General features: G+C 43.1%; 1 protein-coding gene across 1 annotated transcript in view; it reads right to left on the bottom strand.

Annotated features, from left to right (window-relative positions):
* CYLD (CYLD lysine 63 deubiquitinase) overlaps nucleotides 1-20810 on the bottom strand; it is a 1495154-nt gene that overhangs the window by 910921 nt on the left and 563423 nt on the right. The window contains exon 8 of the mRNA XM_044081615.1: nucleotides 14900-15005. Coding sequence (XP_043937550.1) covers nucleotides 14900-15005 — 106 coding nt within the window. The remainder of the gene's footprint in view (nucleotides 1-14899; nucleotides 15006-20810) is intronic.

Raw genomic sequence — 20810 nt, 5'->3', positions numbered from 1 at the left:
TCCTTGTGGAAATAAAACAGTCAATGACCACTTTCTCTCTCCTGCATTAAGTTTAAAACCTTATACAAGGACATCAGTTGGTGAGGAAGGGAAAGATAAATCTTCTTCATTGCTAGTATCTGCTCACAGTCCTGCTGTGTCTCTCTACATTTTGTCTTTTACAGACTTCTCCTGGGGTTCGTGACCGCTGCAAGGTCTGCAGAAAAAGATTCTGTGGCTATCTTCAGTTTAATGGAGAGATCTTTATGTTTGGAGGAGAGGAAAAATAATAGACCAGAGAAGTGAGAATCTCAAAAGGAAAGGATGGCAGTGCTGGCTAATGGAAGCAGACAGTGATTTTCCAGAATGGGAACTACAGATTAACTGAAGACTGTAGTCTAAACGCATGTTCTGTCTGAGACCCCCAACCCCCCGTAAATATGAGACAAAGGGGCCTCACCTTGTATGGCAGTATAAGGTTATTGGGTTGGAAGACCTTAGGTAGTAGTAACGTTGACACCTGTCCCATTATCAGAGGGACACTCGTGGGCTGAGCTGCTTCATCCTGTTGCCCACTGTACAAAGTTGTGGGACTTAAAGTCATGCTTTTTGATCGCTCTGAATTGCCGTTGAAAAGCCGCAATTACTTCTGGCTTTTCCACGGCAATTCAGTTACATCACCAACCCGGACCTGCAGGCAGAGCTATTTCCTGTTAGGTACATGAGCTTTAAATAGTGCAGTAATTGGCTGCAATTCATGAAGGGGGTGGGAACTGGGGCAGAAAGAGCCCTGCAAAGATCGTGGCTGTAGAGCGGTTTGTTTTTTAGCACCTCTACAGCTGTGAAAGAAAAAGACAGAGATTTGTTTTTTTTTTCTTAATGAGCCATCCATCCATCCAGCAATCCAGTCATGCATTCATTCATCCATCCATCCAGCCAGCCATCCATTCAGCCATTAATCCATACTTCCAGCCATTCATCCATCCTGTTGCTACTCCCACCAACTAGCTAGCCACTCCAGCAGCCAGCCAGCTAGCTAGCACTCCAGCAGCCAGCCAGCTGTTGTACCCATAACAGCATCTCCTTCACCACTCCTGTGGTGATGTCATGGTAGAGGACATGGTCAGTGTCATATTGGCCACACCACCATGTCCCACTTTGTTCTGCTTAATAGGTGGCAACCCTAAGTATTAGTAGAAAAAATGTCTGCAGAGCAGGTACCCATCCAAAAAATGACGGCTAAGATCCTGTATACCAGGGTGAATTCACACAAGGAAAACATAAATCTCTGCTCTGAGTATGAAATAAAGCAGAATAATGAATACAATTTTTTTCTTTCACATCTATTCTAGCTATGGACTTTGTTAAAAGGCAAGTCTTACAAGCATTAACTTGTTAGGTAAAAGGGCAAGGCTGTTAGCTTAACCTCTTAACATACACAATTTAGATGTAGTTACTTACGCATTAAGGCCCACCAACAAGCTAGCATTTCCCCCAATTTTCCCAGACAATTGGAAAGAAATTAAAGGGAAACTCCACCTTCTCCTATAGTTTAACTAAGCTTTTAGACTGCTTTTTTCCCTTTAATATGGTTCCATTACTGTGTAGGTGGGTCCCAGAAGCCTGCTTAGACTTTATAAAACTTTCATTTATTTGCCTTAGAATCAAAGGAAAGGAAAAAACATCCATTTTTTTTTTAATCTTAACTTCTCATATAATTTGCAGAGGAATTTGTTTACACCTGCATGGCATACCACAGACACAGAAAATCTTGTATTCAGGTACCACTGGCAGTCTTATATAGCTAATTAGTCCTGCTGATGTCAGACATACAGCAGCTGCTGTAATAAAGACAAGGGAGGTGTGAAACTAGTTTCCATTGTCTTTATTGCAGAAACAAATCAAACTTACAGCTGCTTCCAATGTTATGCCTTTCACAGCAAAACAGAGCAATTAGGTCAGTCAATGGTTCAAAGGCAGTTGTCACCCCTTGTGTGAAAAATTTACCTAAACAGCATTACAGTATTGAAATGCTAAACTTTAAACTTTAAATGCTTGTTGTTATACTGCTTTACATTTTAAGATGACTTAAATGTAGTATTACAGACATCTGTGACATTAAGAGAAAAGCCAGAAAATGTTTTTTCTTGTAATTCTTGTAACGTATCAACACATTTACAAAGTGTGTGTTTGTGTGTGTGTGTGTGTGTGTGTGTGTGTGTGGGGGGGGGTGATGAATGAATGAAGACCAACAACACAGATGGAAAGTTATGGTAAGACATAACTTCTTTATCTGATGCTGTTAATCTTCATTCATTCATCACTGATGGGACAGAGTCCCCAGTTACCTTGTGTCAGCTGGGCGGCCCGTGTGGAAGAATAAATGAAGCTCTCCCCCTGGAGACCAAATCCAATTTGTAATGAGTTATAAAGGCATGAGGAGTAGCCCACATTGCTGCTGCACAGATATCATCCACAGAAGCTCGAGTGAAACGCCACAGAAGTTGCCATTGATCTGGTGGAGTGAGCTTTGATTTTCTGCGGTATAGGTTTTTTCATGATAAATGAAGAGTATACAGTCTCTGAGCCATTTAGATAAGGTCATCTTAGAAAGTGACTTCCCCATTTTAGGACCAGAGAATGATATAAATAGCTGGTCTGACTTGCGCATTGTTTTTTCTATCTAGGTAGAATCTTCAACTGTCTGTGCGTCTAAAGAATGCAGACAGTACTCTCCTTTATTAGAAAAAGTAGGGAAAAAGACTGGTAGGTCAATAATCTGGTTAACAGAGAAATCAGAAATTACTTTGGGAAGAAAGGAAGGATTTGCCCGTAGTGATTTTCTGTCCTTGTGGAAAATTAAATAAGGACGTTTTATGCACAGAGCTTGGAGCTTGGAAATACACCTAGCTGATGTGATGGCCACCAGAAAAAAAGATTTCCAGGATAAGAACTTGATGTCACAAGTTGCTGCAGGTTCAAATGGAGGCTGTGTCGAGGATTGTAGGACTAGTATGAGGCTCTATGGTTCTATAGGTTGTTTGATTGGAGGTCTAATGTGAGTGACTCCTTTTAGAAAAGCTTTACATAGACGATGTGAGATTAAGGAAAAATTCCCAAAGCCATCACGGAAATTTGAAATGGCAGCCAGGTGAACCCGTATAGTTGAAGCTGCAGCACAGTCTTCAAAGAAATTTAGGTTCATAGGTTAGTTTCATAGGTAGGTACTAGGCTATCTGTCCGAAGGCATTTATAAGCCTAGCCAGAATGTGTTGGCTTTCGCTGCCCCCTTAGATTAGTTCCCTGTGCCTCTGTCCAGCACAGCCACTGAAGTGATCTCTGGGATAAACTTTCTGTTTCCCATCCACTCGTCAAGGTTTCTTTTGAAGAGTGTTAGTGAGGAGCTCTGCCTAATGTAGACTGGAATCTTGTTCCAAAGCATGGGAAGTCTCTGGGACAGGAATCTATCCATCCAGCACGTCCTATTTATTGTTGTGGTGAGGTTTAGATCCCTAAAGCATGTGACTTGAGGGGATAAGGTTTTCTTTAGGTGGAGCATGTCCATCAATCCTGGGTTGGACATGGCCTTGTATGTCAGGCAGAGATCACCTCTAAGTAGGCGGTATACAACTGAGTACAGCTGGAGTTTCTTCAGTCGAGCTGCATAGAGCATCTGTTTGAGGCCAGTGATCTTCTTGGTGAGGTACTTCTGTGGTCTTTCCAGCTGTTGCAGGTGTCTTGTAAAGTACATTCCAAATGGGGCGTTGTACTCTATGATGGTTCTGATGAGCGATGAGTAGAGGGACACAATGACCTCTTTTGATATGGATACAAACCCTTTTGTGATTAGGTGGGCCACGTAGAAGGATTTTCTAACCACATTGGCAATGTGATTATTAAAGGTGAGATTACTATCTACTTGGGACCTCAGAACCCTTATTACATCTTCTGTATTTAGAGGACTACCACCTATGTGGTAGTTTGCGGGTACTTTGTTTTTTTCCAATGGGGATGACTATGCACTTTTTGGCATTTAGCTTGAGGCCATGATTTTGACAACAGGTATCCGTCTCAGTGAGACCCTTTTGGAGGATGTCTGTGTTAGAGAGAGAGTCAACTGTAGCCCCTAGCTTGCAGTCGTCTGTGAACATGGTCAGCCATAGTCCTCCTGTGCTTGCCTGTACCTCTGAGAAGTATATGCCGAACAGGAGTGGTCCTAGGACTAAGCCCTGGGGAATGCCACTTGTAACCAGTTTAGAGTCGAACCTAGCTCCAGCAACTCTCACCATGTGGGCTCTGTCCGTGAGCTAGTTGGCAAACCACTCGTGACATAGGGGTTTATGTTCAGGCTGGTGAGCTTGTCTATAATACCAGAATGGGGAATGGTGTTGATGGCCTTAACGAGGTCTAGGTAGGCTGTGTGTACCACCTTTCCCTCGTCTATAGCCTTGGTAACTGTCTCAAAGAAGTCCACCAGGCTTAGGAGGCATGATCTGCCCTTAACAAAGCCAAACTGGGTAGGGTCCAGTGTTTGGAGGTTCCCAATGTCTCTGTTAAGGAGTTCCATGATGATGCGCTCCCTAGCCTTGCAGACCAAGCTAGTCAGGCTTATAGGGCGATAGTTCCTGGGGTCTGTTGTGGCTCCACCTTTGTGGAGCGGAAAAACCATTGATGTGCACCACTCTATGGGTACGCAGCCTATGGAGAGGCTGAGTCTGAACAGTGTGTTTAGGTGAGGGGGTTAGTTCGGCTTTGAGCTCATGTAGGATGCAGCCTGGGACACCGTCTGGTCTCATTGATGCTGTGTTTTTGGCTTTAGAGAGGGTTGTTTTAACCTGAGTGTCTGGGTCTACATTCTTCTGGTATGGTTATGGGCCCTTTTGGGGTGAAGTCTGCGCTGAACCTGTCTGCCAGGATGTTGGAGATATCGGTTGGTTCAGTGTATTTTGTGCCATTCTGCACTAACTCCGAGCAGATCTGAGCATTGCCACTTAGATTCTTGACGTAGCTAAAGAATGCCTTGTGGTTATCTTTGGAGTCTTTGGCAATTTTTCTTTCAAAGCTCGCCTTGGATGATTTTATGAGGGATCGTAGTTTCTTGCTGATACTGATCAGGGATGTCTTCCCTTCTTGGGATTTTACTCTTTTCTGTACTAGTTTCCTCCTTCTATTGTATAACTTGTTTATGGCAGGAGTCCACCAGACTGGTTTCCTTTTCTTGGAGGAGTGAGTCTTGGTTTTGCTTTAGATGGCACGATCCATGCATTCTTGTAGGTGCCAGTAGAATGCATTAGTAAAAGATTTTGCAGCTTGGACAGCATTATCCTTCAGCATGGGGGCTTTGAAACTTTCCACCTCGGTCTTAAGTAACGTGAAGTTTGCTTTTGAAAAGTTTTTCACAGTGGTTTCCTTGTCCGGGGGTGGGGGCAGAATGTGGATATCCAAAGTGATTTGTTTATGGTCATATCTAACCAGTAAGGGGTTGACCTCCAGTGTGGAACACTGCTCGCCCATGTTGGTGATGACCAGGTCCAATATGTTGTCACCTCTGGTGGGAGTGTTGACCAGTTGAACCAGGGCGTTTGAGTTTATAAATTCTAGGAAATGTTGGGCAAGGGAGTTAGTACTTGAGTAGCTCTCCCAGTTAATGTTTGGGTAATTGAAATCACCCAATATTAGGGTGTTTGGTAGACCTTTATGTTTCCCAGTGTTTCCAGAAATGTGGAATTGGGGTCCTGGGACATGGTGGGTGATCTGTAGCAAGCTACAATTTAAATTGCAGTTTTGTCTGTTGTTAGTTGCACGTGGATGATCTCTGAAGTATCGTGCTGTGCCACTAACCTGGAAGTGTGGGTATCCTTGATGAATATGGATATGCCCCCGCCTTTTGTATTTCGGTTTGGGTTCTGTGGCCGAAATGTATGGTATGAGTTGTAGCCTGGTAGTGCTGGGGTGCTCTCCTGGAGCCTTAAACCAGGTTTCTGTTACTGCACATGTATCGATTTTCTCCATACTGAGGAGTGCCTTGAGTGCGTGCATTTTGAGGTTTAGACTTCTGCACTGAGTAGCATTACCCTCAGTTTTTTGTTACTTGTGCTATTTACAGTGGTGGGTTTGTCTTTTGAGCCTTGCCTAAAAAAGGCACTATAGGGGTAGCAACAGCCTTGGCCAGTATTCGAAAGCTAAGGGTGACAGGTGCAAGCCATCTCTAGTGAAGCAACGTGGCTTGTTGAGCATGTCATCCCAGGTGGACAGACACTGGATCCCCTTTGAATGACACCAGAAACTTAGCCAACTGTTGAAATTGAGAATTTTATCTTTATACTGTGGTATCATTCTTGGTGAGGGCCAGATGCTACTCAGGGTCAGGGTCATACCGGCTTGGGCTACCTGATCAGAGAGCTCTTCCATGTCTCTTTTCATGTAGTCCAGGGAGGTGCGGCTCAGGTCATTCACATCAACATGGACAATGACAGAGTCATATTTGTACTTGTTCTGGAGTGACCTCAGTGCTTGTGTTATATGGCGGATCCTGGCACCCAACAGGTAGCTAACAGTAACCTTCTGTACAGTACAGGAGGGTCTAGTGCTAGGGTTTATAAGTGCTTGCTATAAGTTTTGAGCAAGTGCCGGGCTGAGAAATGACTGGCCTGAGTTCTAAGTTGAAAGTTTGTCTAGTTCTAAGGGAAAAATTGAAGAGGAGACTTTGTGGAGCCGGAAATACTTTTACCCTAGCTAACTGGCGCTGCCCGGCGTGCAAAACCGGGTAAATGCTGTATTTATAGCAGGGAAATGAAAGAGATAGAAATTAGCCCAAAATGGCCAATAAACTACTAACTTCTGGTCTGAAACCACTCCTCCAGGGACAGTCAGGCTGCTCAAAGCTCCCCTCTCTCACAGGTGAACAGAGAAACTTCCTTCTATCCAAGTAAGGTATGGGCAAACACAGAGATTTTAACAGTCCTGAATTCAGCACTAACCTGAAAACTGGAGTATACTAGCTTAGAAAGGCAGGAAACAATATATATATATATATATATATATATATATATATATATATATATATACATACATATATATATATATATATATATATATATACATATATATATATACATATACATATATGTATATACACTCTTTTGTTTTTTTTTTTCAGAAAATAAAGCAGCTACAATAAAAAAAACACTTTAAATGCACAGAAAAGGATACTTATTGTTATATATCGCAGATCAGAGCTGTAGTCAATGCCCCTAGTAATAAAGTAGGAAGAAACACAAATACAGTAAAAGCAGATGAATAAAGTGCAATTTTGTGTGTGTGTGTGTGTGTGTGTATATATATATATATATATATATATATATATATATATATATATATATATATATACACACACACACACACACATATATATATATATATATATATATATATATATATGTATATAAAATATATAAACAATAGAAAACAAACTGATTTAAACAAGTTACCCAATTAACCAGAAAAAAGCTCAAAACTGAGCGCTGTTTCAGCAGTCTTCAATCAGACAAGTTCTAACTGCACACTCCTGCTACTAGGAAGCAGGGGAACCTTCTCCAAAAAAAGATGGCCTGGATCAGTGCTCAAGTTATACAAACAAAGCTAGGTTCAGCAGGCCTGAATCTGGTCTATGCTACAACAACAAGGCACACCAATTTCAGAAAGAAACAGTTCAAATAAGTAGGCACAATAAGCCTGTGACTAGAAATTCCCAGCTCAGAAGACAGAATCCAGTCCCTCCTACCACAAGAGTGCAGACCACAACCCTCTTAATGTAAAATAACTGGCCTGAAGCCCAAGTGCTTACGCCAAAACTAATACACTTTTAGAATAGCAGACACTGGGCCTTCAATCAGTAATTCCCAGCTTAGAAGGATGTAAGCTACCTGTCCAGCCACAAGAGTGCAGACCACAAACCTTCTTAATGTAAAACAATTGGTATGAAGCCCAAGTGCTTAAACCAAAAGACTTAGAATAACAGTTACAAGTTAATCAAGCTACTACCAAGCAGTAATAAATGCAGCAGAATAACTAAAATTGAGTACTTTTAAGAAATGCAAAATAAAGTAGGAGGAAACACAAATACAGTAAAAGCAGATGAATAAAGTGCAAATTTCTTTTTAAGTGCAAGGAGAGAGGAAGGAAGAACCTCAGTAGGATGGCCTTCTCAAAACTTCTCTCTGTATTAAGTCGAGTGAACACTAGACTCAGAATATGATCTCACTGTACTCTAAAGTGAGCAAAATGAGATGGACCCAGGAGGTGATAAGTAATCTAGCATTGCAGTAACTGCGGCTGAGTAAGGGTCTAGTTTTCTCTGCTTAGACCAAATTGAAAATCTCTTCCATTTGTCTAGATAAAGTTTCCTGGTGGATGGTTTGTGAGAGGCCACAATAACGTCACGTACTGAGGAGGAAAGCTTGTTCTACCTGGCGATCAGCAGAAGTGGAGAAACCAAGCTGTCAGCTTGAGACTAGCTAAGTTCGGGTGGCTCAACCCTTGGGGGTGAGAAATCAGATCTGGAGTTGGATCCAGAATCCACAGTTGGCATAGTGAGGCTGGAGAAAGGGGAACCATACTTGTCGAGGCCAATAACGTACTATGAGGATCACTTTACTTTTCAACCGAAGAGCTTTCTTCATGAATTGGGGAATCAGAGGAAGGGGAAGTAAGTATACAGAAGTCCCATGGGCCAACTGTGGATTAGAGCGTTCCTTGCGGACTCCCCCTGTGGGGGAATTAGGGCAAAGTAGCTGCTGCATTTGTGGTTTGACGGGGAGGCGAATAGGTCACAGCAAGGCTGGCCTCATTCTGCTGTGATGGCTTGGTGGTTAACTACTATGACTATAGTGTGTAGGGTCCTGGGTTCAAGACCTGCAAGACTGTTTATTTTGCCCATACATGTCAAGCAGAGCACCACTTTGGCCCTCTTCAAAAATAATCTTGACAACTGGATGGGAGAAAGGAAATTCACCCCAGGGATCACATCAGTCGCCCGGCTAGACAGGGGTCCAGTGAAGTAAATAGTGTGGGAAGAAAGAGCCAGGGAATTGTTATGGCTAGGCTTGTATAGGCCCTACGATTGATAGCCTAGTACCAACCTATGAACCCAACGGTTGAAAATTTTCTCTGTTATGTACGGATGGAGGGACTTCTCGTGAGGCAGGAAAATACATCTGCTCAGCTTGTCTGCAATCACAATGGAATACCCGGGAATATGTGTTGCTATCAGAAAGTGGTTGGAAGCAATCACCCATTGCCAAATTCTCATGGCCTTTCGACATAAGGGGTAAGACTTGGTTCCTCCTTGCTTGCTGATATACCAGACTACTGACATGTTGTCTGACTGGATGGCAATTGTTCCAGAAGGAAGGACATACTGAAATGCTTGCAACGCTAAAAGCACTGCCCTCAGTTCTAGGGCATTTATGTGCAGATTGGCCTCTAATGTGGACTATGTGCCTTGGACTGTCATTCCCTGAAAATGCTCCCCCCACCCTATCAGGGAAGCATCTGTGGTCACAGTGGCTCTGGGCTGAGAAGGATGGAAGGGGTGGCTCCAAAGCTCTGTTTCTGGCCTCATCCACCAAATTAGGTCCTGTTTGCATTGATTTGTTATTCGAATTTGAAAGGACAAAGGATGATGATTTGGGTACCACTGAGATAACAGAAGCCATTGGAGGAGTCTCATGTGAAGTTTTGGAAGAGGCACCATTGATATAGAAGCTGCCATTGAACCTAGGAGCTGGAGGACTTCTCGAGCTGAAACTTTGTTTTGACAGAGTATCACCTGGAGTTGGAGCCTTAGTCTTTGTAATCTGTGGTCTGGGAGAGAGACTAAACAGGAATGGGTACTGAACTCTGCTCCTATGAATTCTAAGGATTGGGTCAGAGTCAGGCTGGATTTCTCCCAATTTTTAGAAATTTCCAGAAGGTTCGCCAAACAGAGGGTGTAGTTTAGGGCTGTTACCAGTAGATGCTTGGTGGGGGCAGTAAGGAGCCAATTATCTAAATATGGAAACACCCGGAATACTTGTAGTCTTAAGTGAGGTGTTACTACTGCCATGCATTTGGTGAACACTCTGGGGGCTGTAGGGTGTCCAAATGGCAGAGCACGGAATTGGTAGTTATTGGCTCCCAGCCAGAAGCGAAGAAGCCTTCTGGAGCATTTGTCCATTTTGTTGCGGTAATATGCATCCTGAAGGTCCACCGAGCTCATCCAATTGCCCTTCTACAAAAAGGGAAGAATGGACTGAACTGTGACCATCTGGAATTTTATTTGGGTGACAAACTTGTTTAAATTGCTCAGATCCAAGATCGATCTCCACTCCCCTGTCTTTTTTGACACCAGAAAGAATCTTGTGTAAAATCCGGATCCAATCTGGTTTGGTGGAACTGCGTGGATGACTCTTTCTTTTTTTTTTTTATCTCTAGAGCTGCTTCTTCCCTTTGACTGGGTGGAACATCGGGAATTTGTCTTGGTGGTTTTGGGTAAGAATCGAATGGGATGTGGTAACCTCTGGTTATTATCCTCTGCACCCAAGAGTCGGTGGTTATCGATTGCTAGGCAGCGTGGTGCAGGGAAAGACATCTCCCGACTGCTTCCAGAGGAAATAATTCAGGCCGCTCTTCAGGAGCACTGGTAGGGTTGTCCAGAGAAAGAATCTCTGGGTCCCTGGTTACGCGGGCCCCCTCTACCTCAGTAGGGGCATCTTCCAGAAGAGTTACCCCTTCTGCCTCTGGGAGTGAACTCATCACATGCGTCATGAAAAGGACCCTGAGACTTTTTGTGCCACAACCTTCCACTCCTCTGATTCCTGGAGAAGGTATGATGGGGGGTGGAAAAGCATACACCTATAGCAGATAGGGTCTTGCCATCCTTCTCGCACCTGGCTAGAGTGTCCTTCACTTTTGGGCCGAACAGGGAAGATGCTTCAACTGTAACGTTCAGGAAGGAAGAACTAAAGGTGTCCGTAAAATCACAAAGGTGCATCCAGGCATGACATCTCATAACTACTCTTGATCCCACAGCTCTTGCCACCCCTTTGGTTGCATGGGATATTAACCTCATAGAGGAGCTCAATATCATTTCCAGGGTTGCTAGCTGTGAGGCAACTTATTCACTTACTTCGTCAGACACCTGTCCTGATAATGTTCCAGAGAGTTCAGAAATTAAGTCTCTTTGGAGCCTAGTAAAATGTGCCAGATAGTTCAAAGACTGTATGGCAAAGGTCGATGAAGTAAAAACTCACTTCCCTAATCTGTCTACCACCTGGAAATCCCTGTTAGGTGGATGAACAGTCTGGCTCGCTTTGGCAAGCTCTTTTTTTGTGGCCACCACCACCAACATAGCATCTACTGGTACACCTTAAGACCAATGTGGATTTTCCTGGGGGGGGTAGAATCTTGTCTGGTCTCCGTGGGATTGGCTCAACAGAGTTAGGATTCTTCCAGGTGTGCTGCCCCACGAGCTGAATTAGCTCGTCTGCAGGCAGGGTCACCCAAGAGGTCAAGTAAGAAAGGCCTGCAGGAACACGGATTTCTTGGAGGAAGGTTTTTGGGCTTCCAGTCAATCCTCTGTTTCAATATTTCAAAGATGTCTCCAAAGGAGACATCATTAGGGGGTGACCGTGGGGACTCTTCATCATAATCCATATACTCTGTAAGGGACTCCTCAGGGGAGTCTATGTACTTACTCTTGCACAACTTCTATGTTACTTCCTCAGCGGGAACTTCTGAAGAGGACTCAGAAGAAGGGGCACCCTGCAGTAGGGTCTCCTGAAGCTCTCGTGCTCAATGTTCCAAAACAGTGGCTTGTGTCAGTTGCAGTTCAGGGGGAGGACGCGTCTGGGGCTCTGATGCCAAAGGTTTGCCTACAGAGGCAAGGGCCCTCTCCATCACTGGAAAGCAGGCCCACCCAAAGAGGGATGGGTGCCCAGAACTGAGAAAGACAACCTCAGAACTGGGGTCACTCTCTGCTCTGTCAAGCCCGCTCCCAAGAGAGGAGCCTCAAGAGGGATCGGTACCGACAGGACTACTGGCACCGTAGACAAGCTCGGAATCTTACTCAGCACCGAGGAGCCTGTAGCCCAATCCTGGACCTGAGGAAGACCTGGCTCTGAATGAGCCAAAGTTCAAAGGGTCGGTTCAAGGGCCACAGTGAGATCCCCTAATGGCACCGAGGATGTGGGTACCGAAAAGGGCGTTGGTGTCAAAAGCTTTGAAACCTGCAAGGAGGTCAAAGGAAGAGAACAGGATGGGGTCTGTGGAGAAATATTCCCAAGTCTGACAGGGAGTTGTGTCTTTAAAGGTGTAGGAATCCCCCTGGCTGTCAGCAGCTGGTCCACAAGGCACACCACATCCAGTTCCGAAAGTCTCCTGGTGGATCTGGTGGATATCCCCAATGGGGACTCTGGCCGTTCAAGGAAGGGGCTATATATCTGCTCCAGGAAAGGATCCACTGACAGGGAGTATCGGGTCCGTGCTGCAGTGTCCAATGGCACCACTGTCTCGAGTTTGGAGACGAGGGAGGAGTGTCCACAGTAGTCATAGGTACCGTGACGGCACTCGGTACAGAGGTGGATGTGGAGGTGACAATTTGTAGTTTAGGTAAGGATGGTTCCGTAGACATTGTCAGTACCAAAACAGGCGCCGACACTAAAGTAGTTGACGGTACCGAGGTCGGTGCCGTAAAAACTGGTTTCTGTTCCCGAAGACAATTTAGGTATTTTCGGACTGGATGGTTTATCCTTATCACCAGAATATAAAGAAGGTATGGAATGTGGTCTCTTTAACTTTCTTAGAAGGGGGTGATCCCTCCAATGCAGAAAGAGCCTCTGAAAAGGGCGTCTTAAGGAGGCCCTTCAGGATTAATTTATTCCTGTGTTTGTTTAGAGTACAGGAGCTAAATCCCTGACAAATAGAGCAAGGTGGTTGCACAAAGAGATGAAGAATTCCCAAACAATACACATAATCCTCATGAGAGCCACTGTTAGGCATTTTTCAGCTACATTCCAGGCATTGCTTAAAGCCTGAAGTCCCCTTTTTTTCAGACATACTGAACACTCACAAACAATTTGATAGGTAGAAAAGAAGATTTTATGTATGTATATATATATATATATATATATATATATATATATATATATATATATTTATTTATTTTTTGGAAAGAAATGTAAAGAGAAGTAAAGGGAAGAAGGCAGAAATATTCGCAATGGTATTCAAGGATTACCACAACGGGTAGTGCGAAAGGCCATATCAACAATGGTACTGAGGTTACCAAAAGGTAATTTGAAGGAAAAAGGAAATCAGACACTCGAAAGAAAGGGTAAAGAATAGCGACAGACAATGAGAGATAGGGATAAAGGAAAGAAATTCTTATCAAAGCTTTATCAAACATCAAAAATATAAGATTTAGCTGAGAGCTGGCTTGACAGTGGCTTTACGGCTAAATGGCAAATGAGATCTGAGGTAACAGGGAGAAGGGTACTATGGGTAAAGCTTAGCTCGAGAGTTTTTGGCTGGAGCGAGCTTGGTATAAGGCCGACTCGGTTCCGAGGACGGAACCGACAACCCATCAGTGATGAATGAATGAAGATTAACAACATCAGATGATACTTTGAACAAAAGGCCTGAATTTAGCTATTTTTTGGCTGCTGTATGACTCCTAAATATATTGTAAAACAAGTCATGAGACACACACAAAGGAGGGTCATTCAAGAAATCAAAGACACAGTCCTGTTACATAAAGCAAGATGACAGTGACCGACACTAATCCCAATGTACGTCACAGACATGGGAATACACCACTTCACATCCTTAGGCCTAGCATGACTCACGTAAAGCAGACCTGAAATGGATTATGGGATACAAAAAGGATGGAAGAAAAAGAAGATCATACTGACATGTCAAACCCCACTGGTAGCCAATTTGCAGAAAATATATTAAAATTCTATAAGAAGCAGTCAGAGTGATTTTGAGGTGTTAAAATAACCCAGGAAATAGAGATACAGTGCAAAATAGTTTCTATAGTTGTGAGGTGAAGTTTTCCTTAAACAAATAGCAAACAATATTTCCCCGATACAAGACAAATGAATGGCTGCAGAGTTTAATTTTTTTTTCCTTCACAATCAGCAGAATACCACTGCAAGTTTCTTTTGAAAACTCAAATCATTTTTCAGAACTGTTACGAGGAAATCCACTGGTGGAAAAGAAATGGAGACAATGTCTACTGAACATGCTCTTGACACTATACAAAAAGATGAACAAGGAACATCTCATTAGATAGCTACGATTCGGAAATCTTGTCTTAGTAACACTAGCACATTAACTTTTTGCATAGTTATTTCAATATGGGGCTACATGCATTGACTGCTAAAAGAATTTTATGAGATGCCTCACACCTTCTTTGTTATATGCAAGTTGATTTTCTGCCATCTACTATTTCTGTATTCCATTTTCTGTATTTTACTTGACTCACCACTGAAGATATTTATATGAATGCTCACAGTACTGCTCAACTTTGCTAGCGCATAGCCACAAAACATAAAGCATTTAGTTACAACAAGCTTAATATATCATGAAAAGCAGCAATACCAGTAGAAAAATATAGCAAAATTCATACAGACATAGCAAAATCGATCTAAGAATATTCAGTCTTTTACATCTCCAAAAAAAGCTTACTTTAAAAAGTGTAACAGCACTCAAGCCATCAGTTCCCTAACAATCAGCTCAGCAGTGTGCACACAAGAATGAAAGTAAGCACTACAAATGATACAACTCTCCAGTTCTTACATAACATACTCAAATTATTTCTTGCCAGTGAGATATATTCATAAATGTGGACGGAATTCATGACTTCCCCATCAACATAATTTACCTGGAATTATATCATTGATATGCACAAGAACAGTACTTTCTACACTTGCAAAACTGCACAGCTGTTTGCCATTATATCTTCCATCCCAGTTTCCAAGTGGGTTGTCCTGTAAATCAGAAAAAGACAAAAAAGTGTTTTAAATTAGTAATTACTGGACTGTAGATCCTGCATATCAAGACAGGATTTGAGGAGGAAAAAATATTTTAACTGTACAACTGAATGATTAGCTTTGTAACCTCCAGGTTAAGGTAAACATCTGAAAACAGATGGACATCACGAAAAAAGAAGTTATGTACCTACCATAACATTCCATGTTAGTTGTCTTCATCTCGCCTTCCTTCTTGCTGTTTGGGTCCGGAGCCGAGGATCGGCTCCGACTTGGCCATCTTCTATAGCTCGAGAGCTGTTTACTGGCTCGAGGCTACCCCTTACCCCAGAATGCCCAGCATCAGCTACCCAGATCTTGTTTGTGATAGTGCACACTAGACATAAGTAGAGTAACCAGTTACCTAAAAACTGGTTGTCCAATACACCTAAACAAGGAAAGAGTCATAAACTACCTGGCATGTGAAGTAATAAAAGATACTCAGCCAGTGAAAACAAAAAGGAACTCCTCTCAATCCTCTAGGAAGGGGGAAGGAGGGAGGGATGCAAGAAGGAAGGTGAGATGAAGACAACTAACATGGAACGTTATGGTAGGTACATAACTTCTTTATGTTAAGTTGTCCATCTCACCTTCATTCTTGCTGTTTGGGACAGCAGCCCTAGCACCTAACATCCCGGGTGGCTCATTGGAACAGACTCTTCAGAACAGTAGAACCAACGGAAGCTCTGCTACGGGAGACCATATCCACCTTGTAATGAGAGATAAAAGTATGATGGTTTGCCCGAGTGGCAGCTGCACAGATTGAGTCTATGGGTAACCTAGACTGAAAGGCTACAGAGGTGGCTAAAGCTCTAGTAGAATGACCTTTTGGTTTAGCTGGTAGCTCTTTATTTCGTAACTGATAAATAAAGGCAATAGTATCAGATAACCATCTGGATAAGGTCACCTTAGAAACTGGAAGGCCTTGTTTGTTGAAAGCATAAAAAAGAAATAACTGGTCTGACTTTCTTAGTTCCTTAGTTCTATGGAGATAAAAATGCAATTGTCTGTGCACATCCAATTGGTGGAGCTTGTATTCTGCCTGGTTGCTGTGATTGGGAAAGAAAACTGGGAGATCTATCGATTGATTTAAATTGTTCTCTGAACAGACTTTAGGAATAAAGGATGGATTGGTCCTCAGAGAAACTCTGTCCTTGTGAAACACCAGGTAAGGAGGATGAATACACAGTGCTTGAAGTTCTGAGACACGTCTAGCTGAAGTGATAGCAACCAGAAAAAGTGCCTTCCAAGAAAGAAATTTTAAGGAACATGATGCTGTCGGCTCAAAGGGAGGCAAAATTAAGGAAGTTAAAACTAAATTGAGATCCCAAGGAGGAGGGGGATTTCTAACTGGGGGTCTAAGAAGAGATGTTCCTCTCATAAAGGCCTTGCAGAGCTTATGAGACATTATGCTAGAATTAAACATACCGATATAAAAATTAGAAATGACAGCTAGCTGTACTCTAATGGTAGTGGAAGCCGCACTAGACTGAAAGAGCTGTGCTAGAAATTCAAGAATTTCATGGACTGGGGCTGAGAAAGGATGCAAATTTCTAGATTCTGCCCAGTAAGAAAACTGTTTCCATTTACTAGCATACGTTTTCCTCGTAGTAGACTTATGTGAGGAAACAATAATATCATGGACTGCTGGGGAGATACTGGAAAGCCTGGCTAAGGTAAGAAGTGGAGTAACCAAACTGTGAGCTGGAGAGTTTGAAGGGATTGGTGCAAACGCCTGATTGGTGAATCAGAAGATCTGGAACCGGGTCCAGAATCCACGGTTGATCCAGAAGGTGGAGGTGCAGGAACGGGAACCATATCTGTTGAAGCCAATATGGGGCAATGAAGATCATTTTACAACCCAACGATTTTGCGTTCTGTATGAGTCTTGGTATTAGGAGAAAAGGGGGAATGCATAAAGGAGTCCCTGAGGCCAGTCGTGGACTACAGCATCTCTGGGTATATGACCTGGAAGAGGAAGTAGGGAGAAGTAGCTGCTGCATTTGTTGTTGAGAGGAGTGGCAAATAGATCGCAGCAAGGCTGTCCCCATTTGCGGAAGATAAGATCCGCAACTTCCTGATTCAGAGACCACTTGTGAGGCATGAGGACAGCTCTACTGAGCCTGTCCGCTATGACGTTGGATTTCCCAGGGATGTGTGTTGCTATCAGAAAACGTTGGGAGGAAATTGCCCATTGCCACAGTCTGAGTGCTTCTCGACACAAGGGGTAAGGCCTGGTCCCGCCCTGTTTATTGATGTACCACACCACTGACATGTTGTCCATTTGGATTGCAATGGTCCCGGAAGGAAGGAAGAGAGTCTTGAAGGGCTTGCAATGCTAAGAGCACTGCTCTCATTTCTAGGACATTGATATGCAGATGGTACTTGTGAGTTTGCCAAGTGCCTTGGACTGTCCTGCCTAGATAATGCCCCCCCCACCCTATCAGGGAGGCGTCCATGGTCACTGTGGCTACTGGAGGGAGTTTTATGAAAGTTCTGCCCTGAACTACTAGTGGGGAGACCATCCACCAAGAAAGGTGCCTTTTGCATGTTTCTGTGATCAGGATCATGTGAGACATGGGTAGCTCCTGGAAAGACCACTGCGTGAAAAGAAGCCACTGAAGGATTCTCATGTGGAAACGCGCTAATAGGACAAGAAGAATGGCAGCTGCCATGGAGCCTAGAGCTTGGAGGACATATCTGACTTGAATCCTTTTGCTCTGCATTAGAATTAACACTTGTTGACGAATAGTGGAAACTCTTTCTTGTGGTAATCTTGCAAACATTTCTTTTGTGTTTAATTCTGCTCCTATGTATGTGATAGCTGACAGGGCAACAAGGCAGATTTTTCGAAATTTACTGTAATGCCTAGTTGAGTGCATGATGTGATTGTATAATCCCGTGCCTCTAAGATTTGATGCCTGGTGGTAGCAGTCAGGAGCCAGTCGTCTAGATAGGGAAACACCTGGAATCCTTGATGCCTCCGGTGAGCCATGACTACTGCCATACACTTGGTGAACACCCTGGGGGCTGAGATGAGAACAAAGGGCAGAGCTCTGAACTGGTAATGACTGGCCCCTACCCGGAAGCAAAGAAATCTCCTGGAGCGTCTGTCCATCTTGATATGGTAGTACGCGTCCTGAAGATCTATCGAGCACATTCAATTGTCCTGACCCAGAAAAAGGAAAATGGACTGCAGTGTCACCATTCTGAACTTTTCTTTTTGTACAGATTTGTTTAATCTGCTGAGATACAGTATTGGTCTCCAGTCCCCTGTCTTTTTTGGTACTAAAAAGAATCTTGAGTAAGTTCCGGATCCTAGTTGGTCTGCGGGGACTTCTTGAATGGCTCTTTTTTCTAGCAGTCTTGAAACTTCTGTGAATGCTTGATCCCTTAGATTGGGTGAGACATCTGGGATCGACTTTTTTGATTCTATGGGGGATTGATGGAAGGGAATTTTGTAACCTCCGGATATAATGGATATTACCCATCTGTCTCTCTTGTTATATTTTGCCAGGCTTTTGGGTAGAGCGAAAGTCTTCACCCGACTGCCTCCAGAGGTGAGCAATTGGGCAACCCTTCAGAGATGCTGGAAGGGCTTGGCAGAGACGGTCTCTCTGTCACCCTGGTTTTGCGATCCCCCTCTGCCACGAGGGTGGCGTCTGTTATTGTTGTTTCCCCCTCTGCCCCTGGGGGAAAAAATCACCACGTGTGTCAGGCAAGGGTCCCTGGGATTTTCGGAACTACATCTTTCCACTCTTCTGATCCTTGGATAAGGTCTGGAAGGGGTGGAAAAACAGACTCCCACAGCAGAGAGAGTCTTGCCTTCCTGCTCACACCTGGTCAATGTGTCTTTCACCTGAGGCCCAAAGAGAAAGGAGCCAAAGGGAGTATTGGTGAAGGATGCTCGAAAGGGTTCCGCAAACTGACACAGCCGCATCCAACCATGTCTCCTGAGAGCCACACCTGTTCCTGCAGCTCTGCTCGCTCCATCGGCTGCATAGGAAATCAGCCTCATGGAGGAGTTGACTACGGAACTGAGTCGCAAGCTGAGAAGCTAATTTGACTGGTACTCTCTCAGCTGTAGGATCTTGAAGGGTATCTCCAAGCTCTTTCAGGAGATCCCTTTGAAAACATGTAAAATGGCATAGATAGTTCAGGGACCTCATTGAAAAGGTCGCTGATGCAATCATTCATTTTCCGTATCTGTCCATCGTCTGAGACTCTTTGTTTGGAGGATGAACAGATGAAGAGGTTTCTGCTAACTCTTTCTTGGTGGCTGCTGCTACCACCATGGCATCAATGGGCACACCTTTGGAGAGGAATTTTTTGTCCTGGGGGGCTGTAATAAATTTGTTTGGTCTCCTTGGAGTAGGTTCCACAGAATCTGGAGCTGACCAAGTCTTCCGAGCCACTACAGACATGAGTGGATCAAAAGGAGGAGATACCCAGGAGGCGGAAGGTCGGGAACCGAATGCGTCCAGGTATACAAACTCGTCCTCGGTAAGGGCTAGGGAAGTCCAGTCCCTCCACTGCCTAAGCATTTCAAGGATGTCATAAAAGGAAACATCTTCAGAGGGGGACCTTGGGGACCCTTCCGATTCATCCATGTCTGTATCTGAGGTGACAGACTCGGGGGAATCTATGTGCTTCCTCTTGCACTTCTTCTTCCGGGGAGGCTCTTCTGTGTAATCAGGGGAGGCTTCGGAAGAAGAGGGATCACCCAATGGGGTGTCCTGGGGCATAGGTTCACTACCATAGAAATTTTAAAACACCAACTGTGAAAAAACAAATAAAGCAAGCCTCGGAGTACTCCACAAAATGCTCCAACATGCCAATACTGTGCTTAGATCGTACCAGACAGCAGTCAAAGCGATAAATTCAGTGCGACAAATGAATAATCCAAAAATGAGTTTTATTTAAGCGCTTTTCGTCTGCTACTAATGGCAAACTTCTTCAGAATAAACTCATCTTCCATTCCTACCCATTTATACAAAAAACTTAATTAGTTAATTGATCCAATTCAATACTCATTACTTATTTAAAAAGGCAATGGCTAAAAAAACAATTTAAAACTCTACATTGTGTGAATAAACTGTTTACACAAATTAAATATAATGAACATATAAACAATTACATCTTACAATACTTTCTCCATTTTACTTCATAAAATCATAACTATATAGTAGTAAATCAAATAAAAATCAGAACATATTCCCAATTGGAAAAACCAAAAACAAATAATAATTGAATTTGTATGTGTAATCCGTAATTCATAAATTATGGTACTTCATTTTCATTTAAATTAATTTTGTTGTATAATAACATAAATTTCAGACCAATACCGCTGTAAAAAACTCAAGTATATTATCTGAAACATTAAATTATCTAAAACATTAAATTAAATAGAATGTTCATATAACTTTAAAATCTATCTCTTTAAACTTAACATACTAAGAAGGCAACCTATAGAACATGCTTCATTTAAACCGGGGGATGATAGGATGCCAACCTGATTTGCCAATAAAGTTCTAAAACTAGTAATTTTAATGAAGCAGGACCCCCTCTAATGTCATGACAAACTTGATCAATACCAATGAATTTGAATTGGTGATTGGGATGCTCTGAAACATGTTTGGCCAATGCATTTGTAAGCTTACACTTCCTGATAGCGTACTGATGTTCATAGATTCTTTCTTTAAATTTACGTTCAGTTTTCCCTACATAGTGGGCAGTACAGTTTTGGCATTGGGCTAAATATACTTA

This window comes from Protopterus annectens, chromosome 8.part1, assembly GCF_019279795.1.
Source record: "Protopterus annectens isolate FY-2018-M chromosome 8.part1, PAN1.0, whole genome shotgun sequence".
Lineage (NCBI taxonomy): Eukaryota > Metazoa > Chordata > Ceratodontiformes > Protopteridae > Protopterus > Protopterus annectens.
The sequence above is the reverse complement of the archived record's forward strand: the minus strand, read 5'-3'. Positions and strand labels throughout refer to the sequence as shown.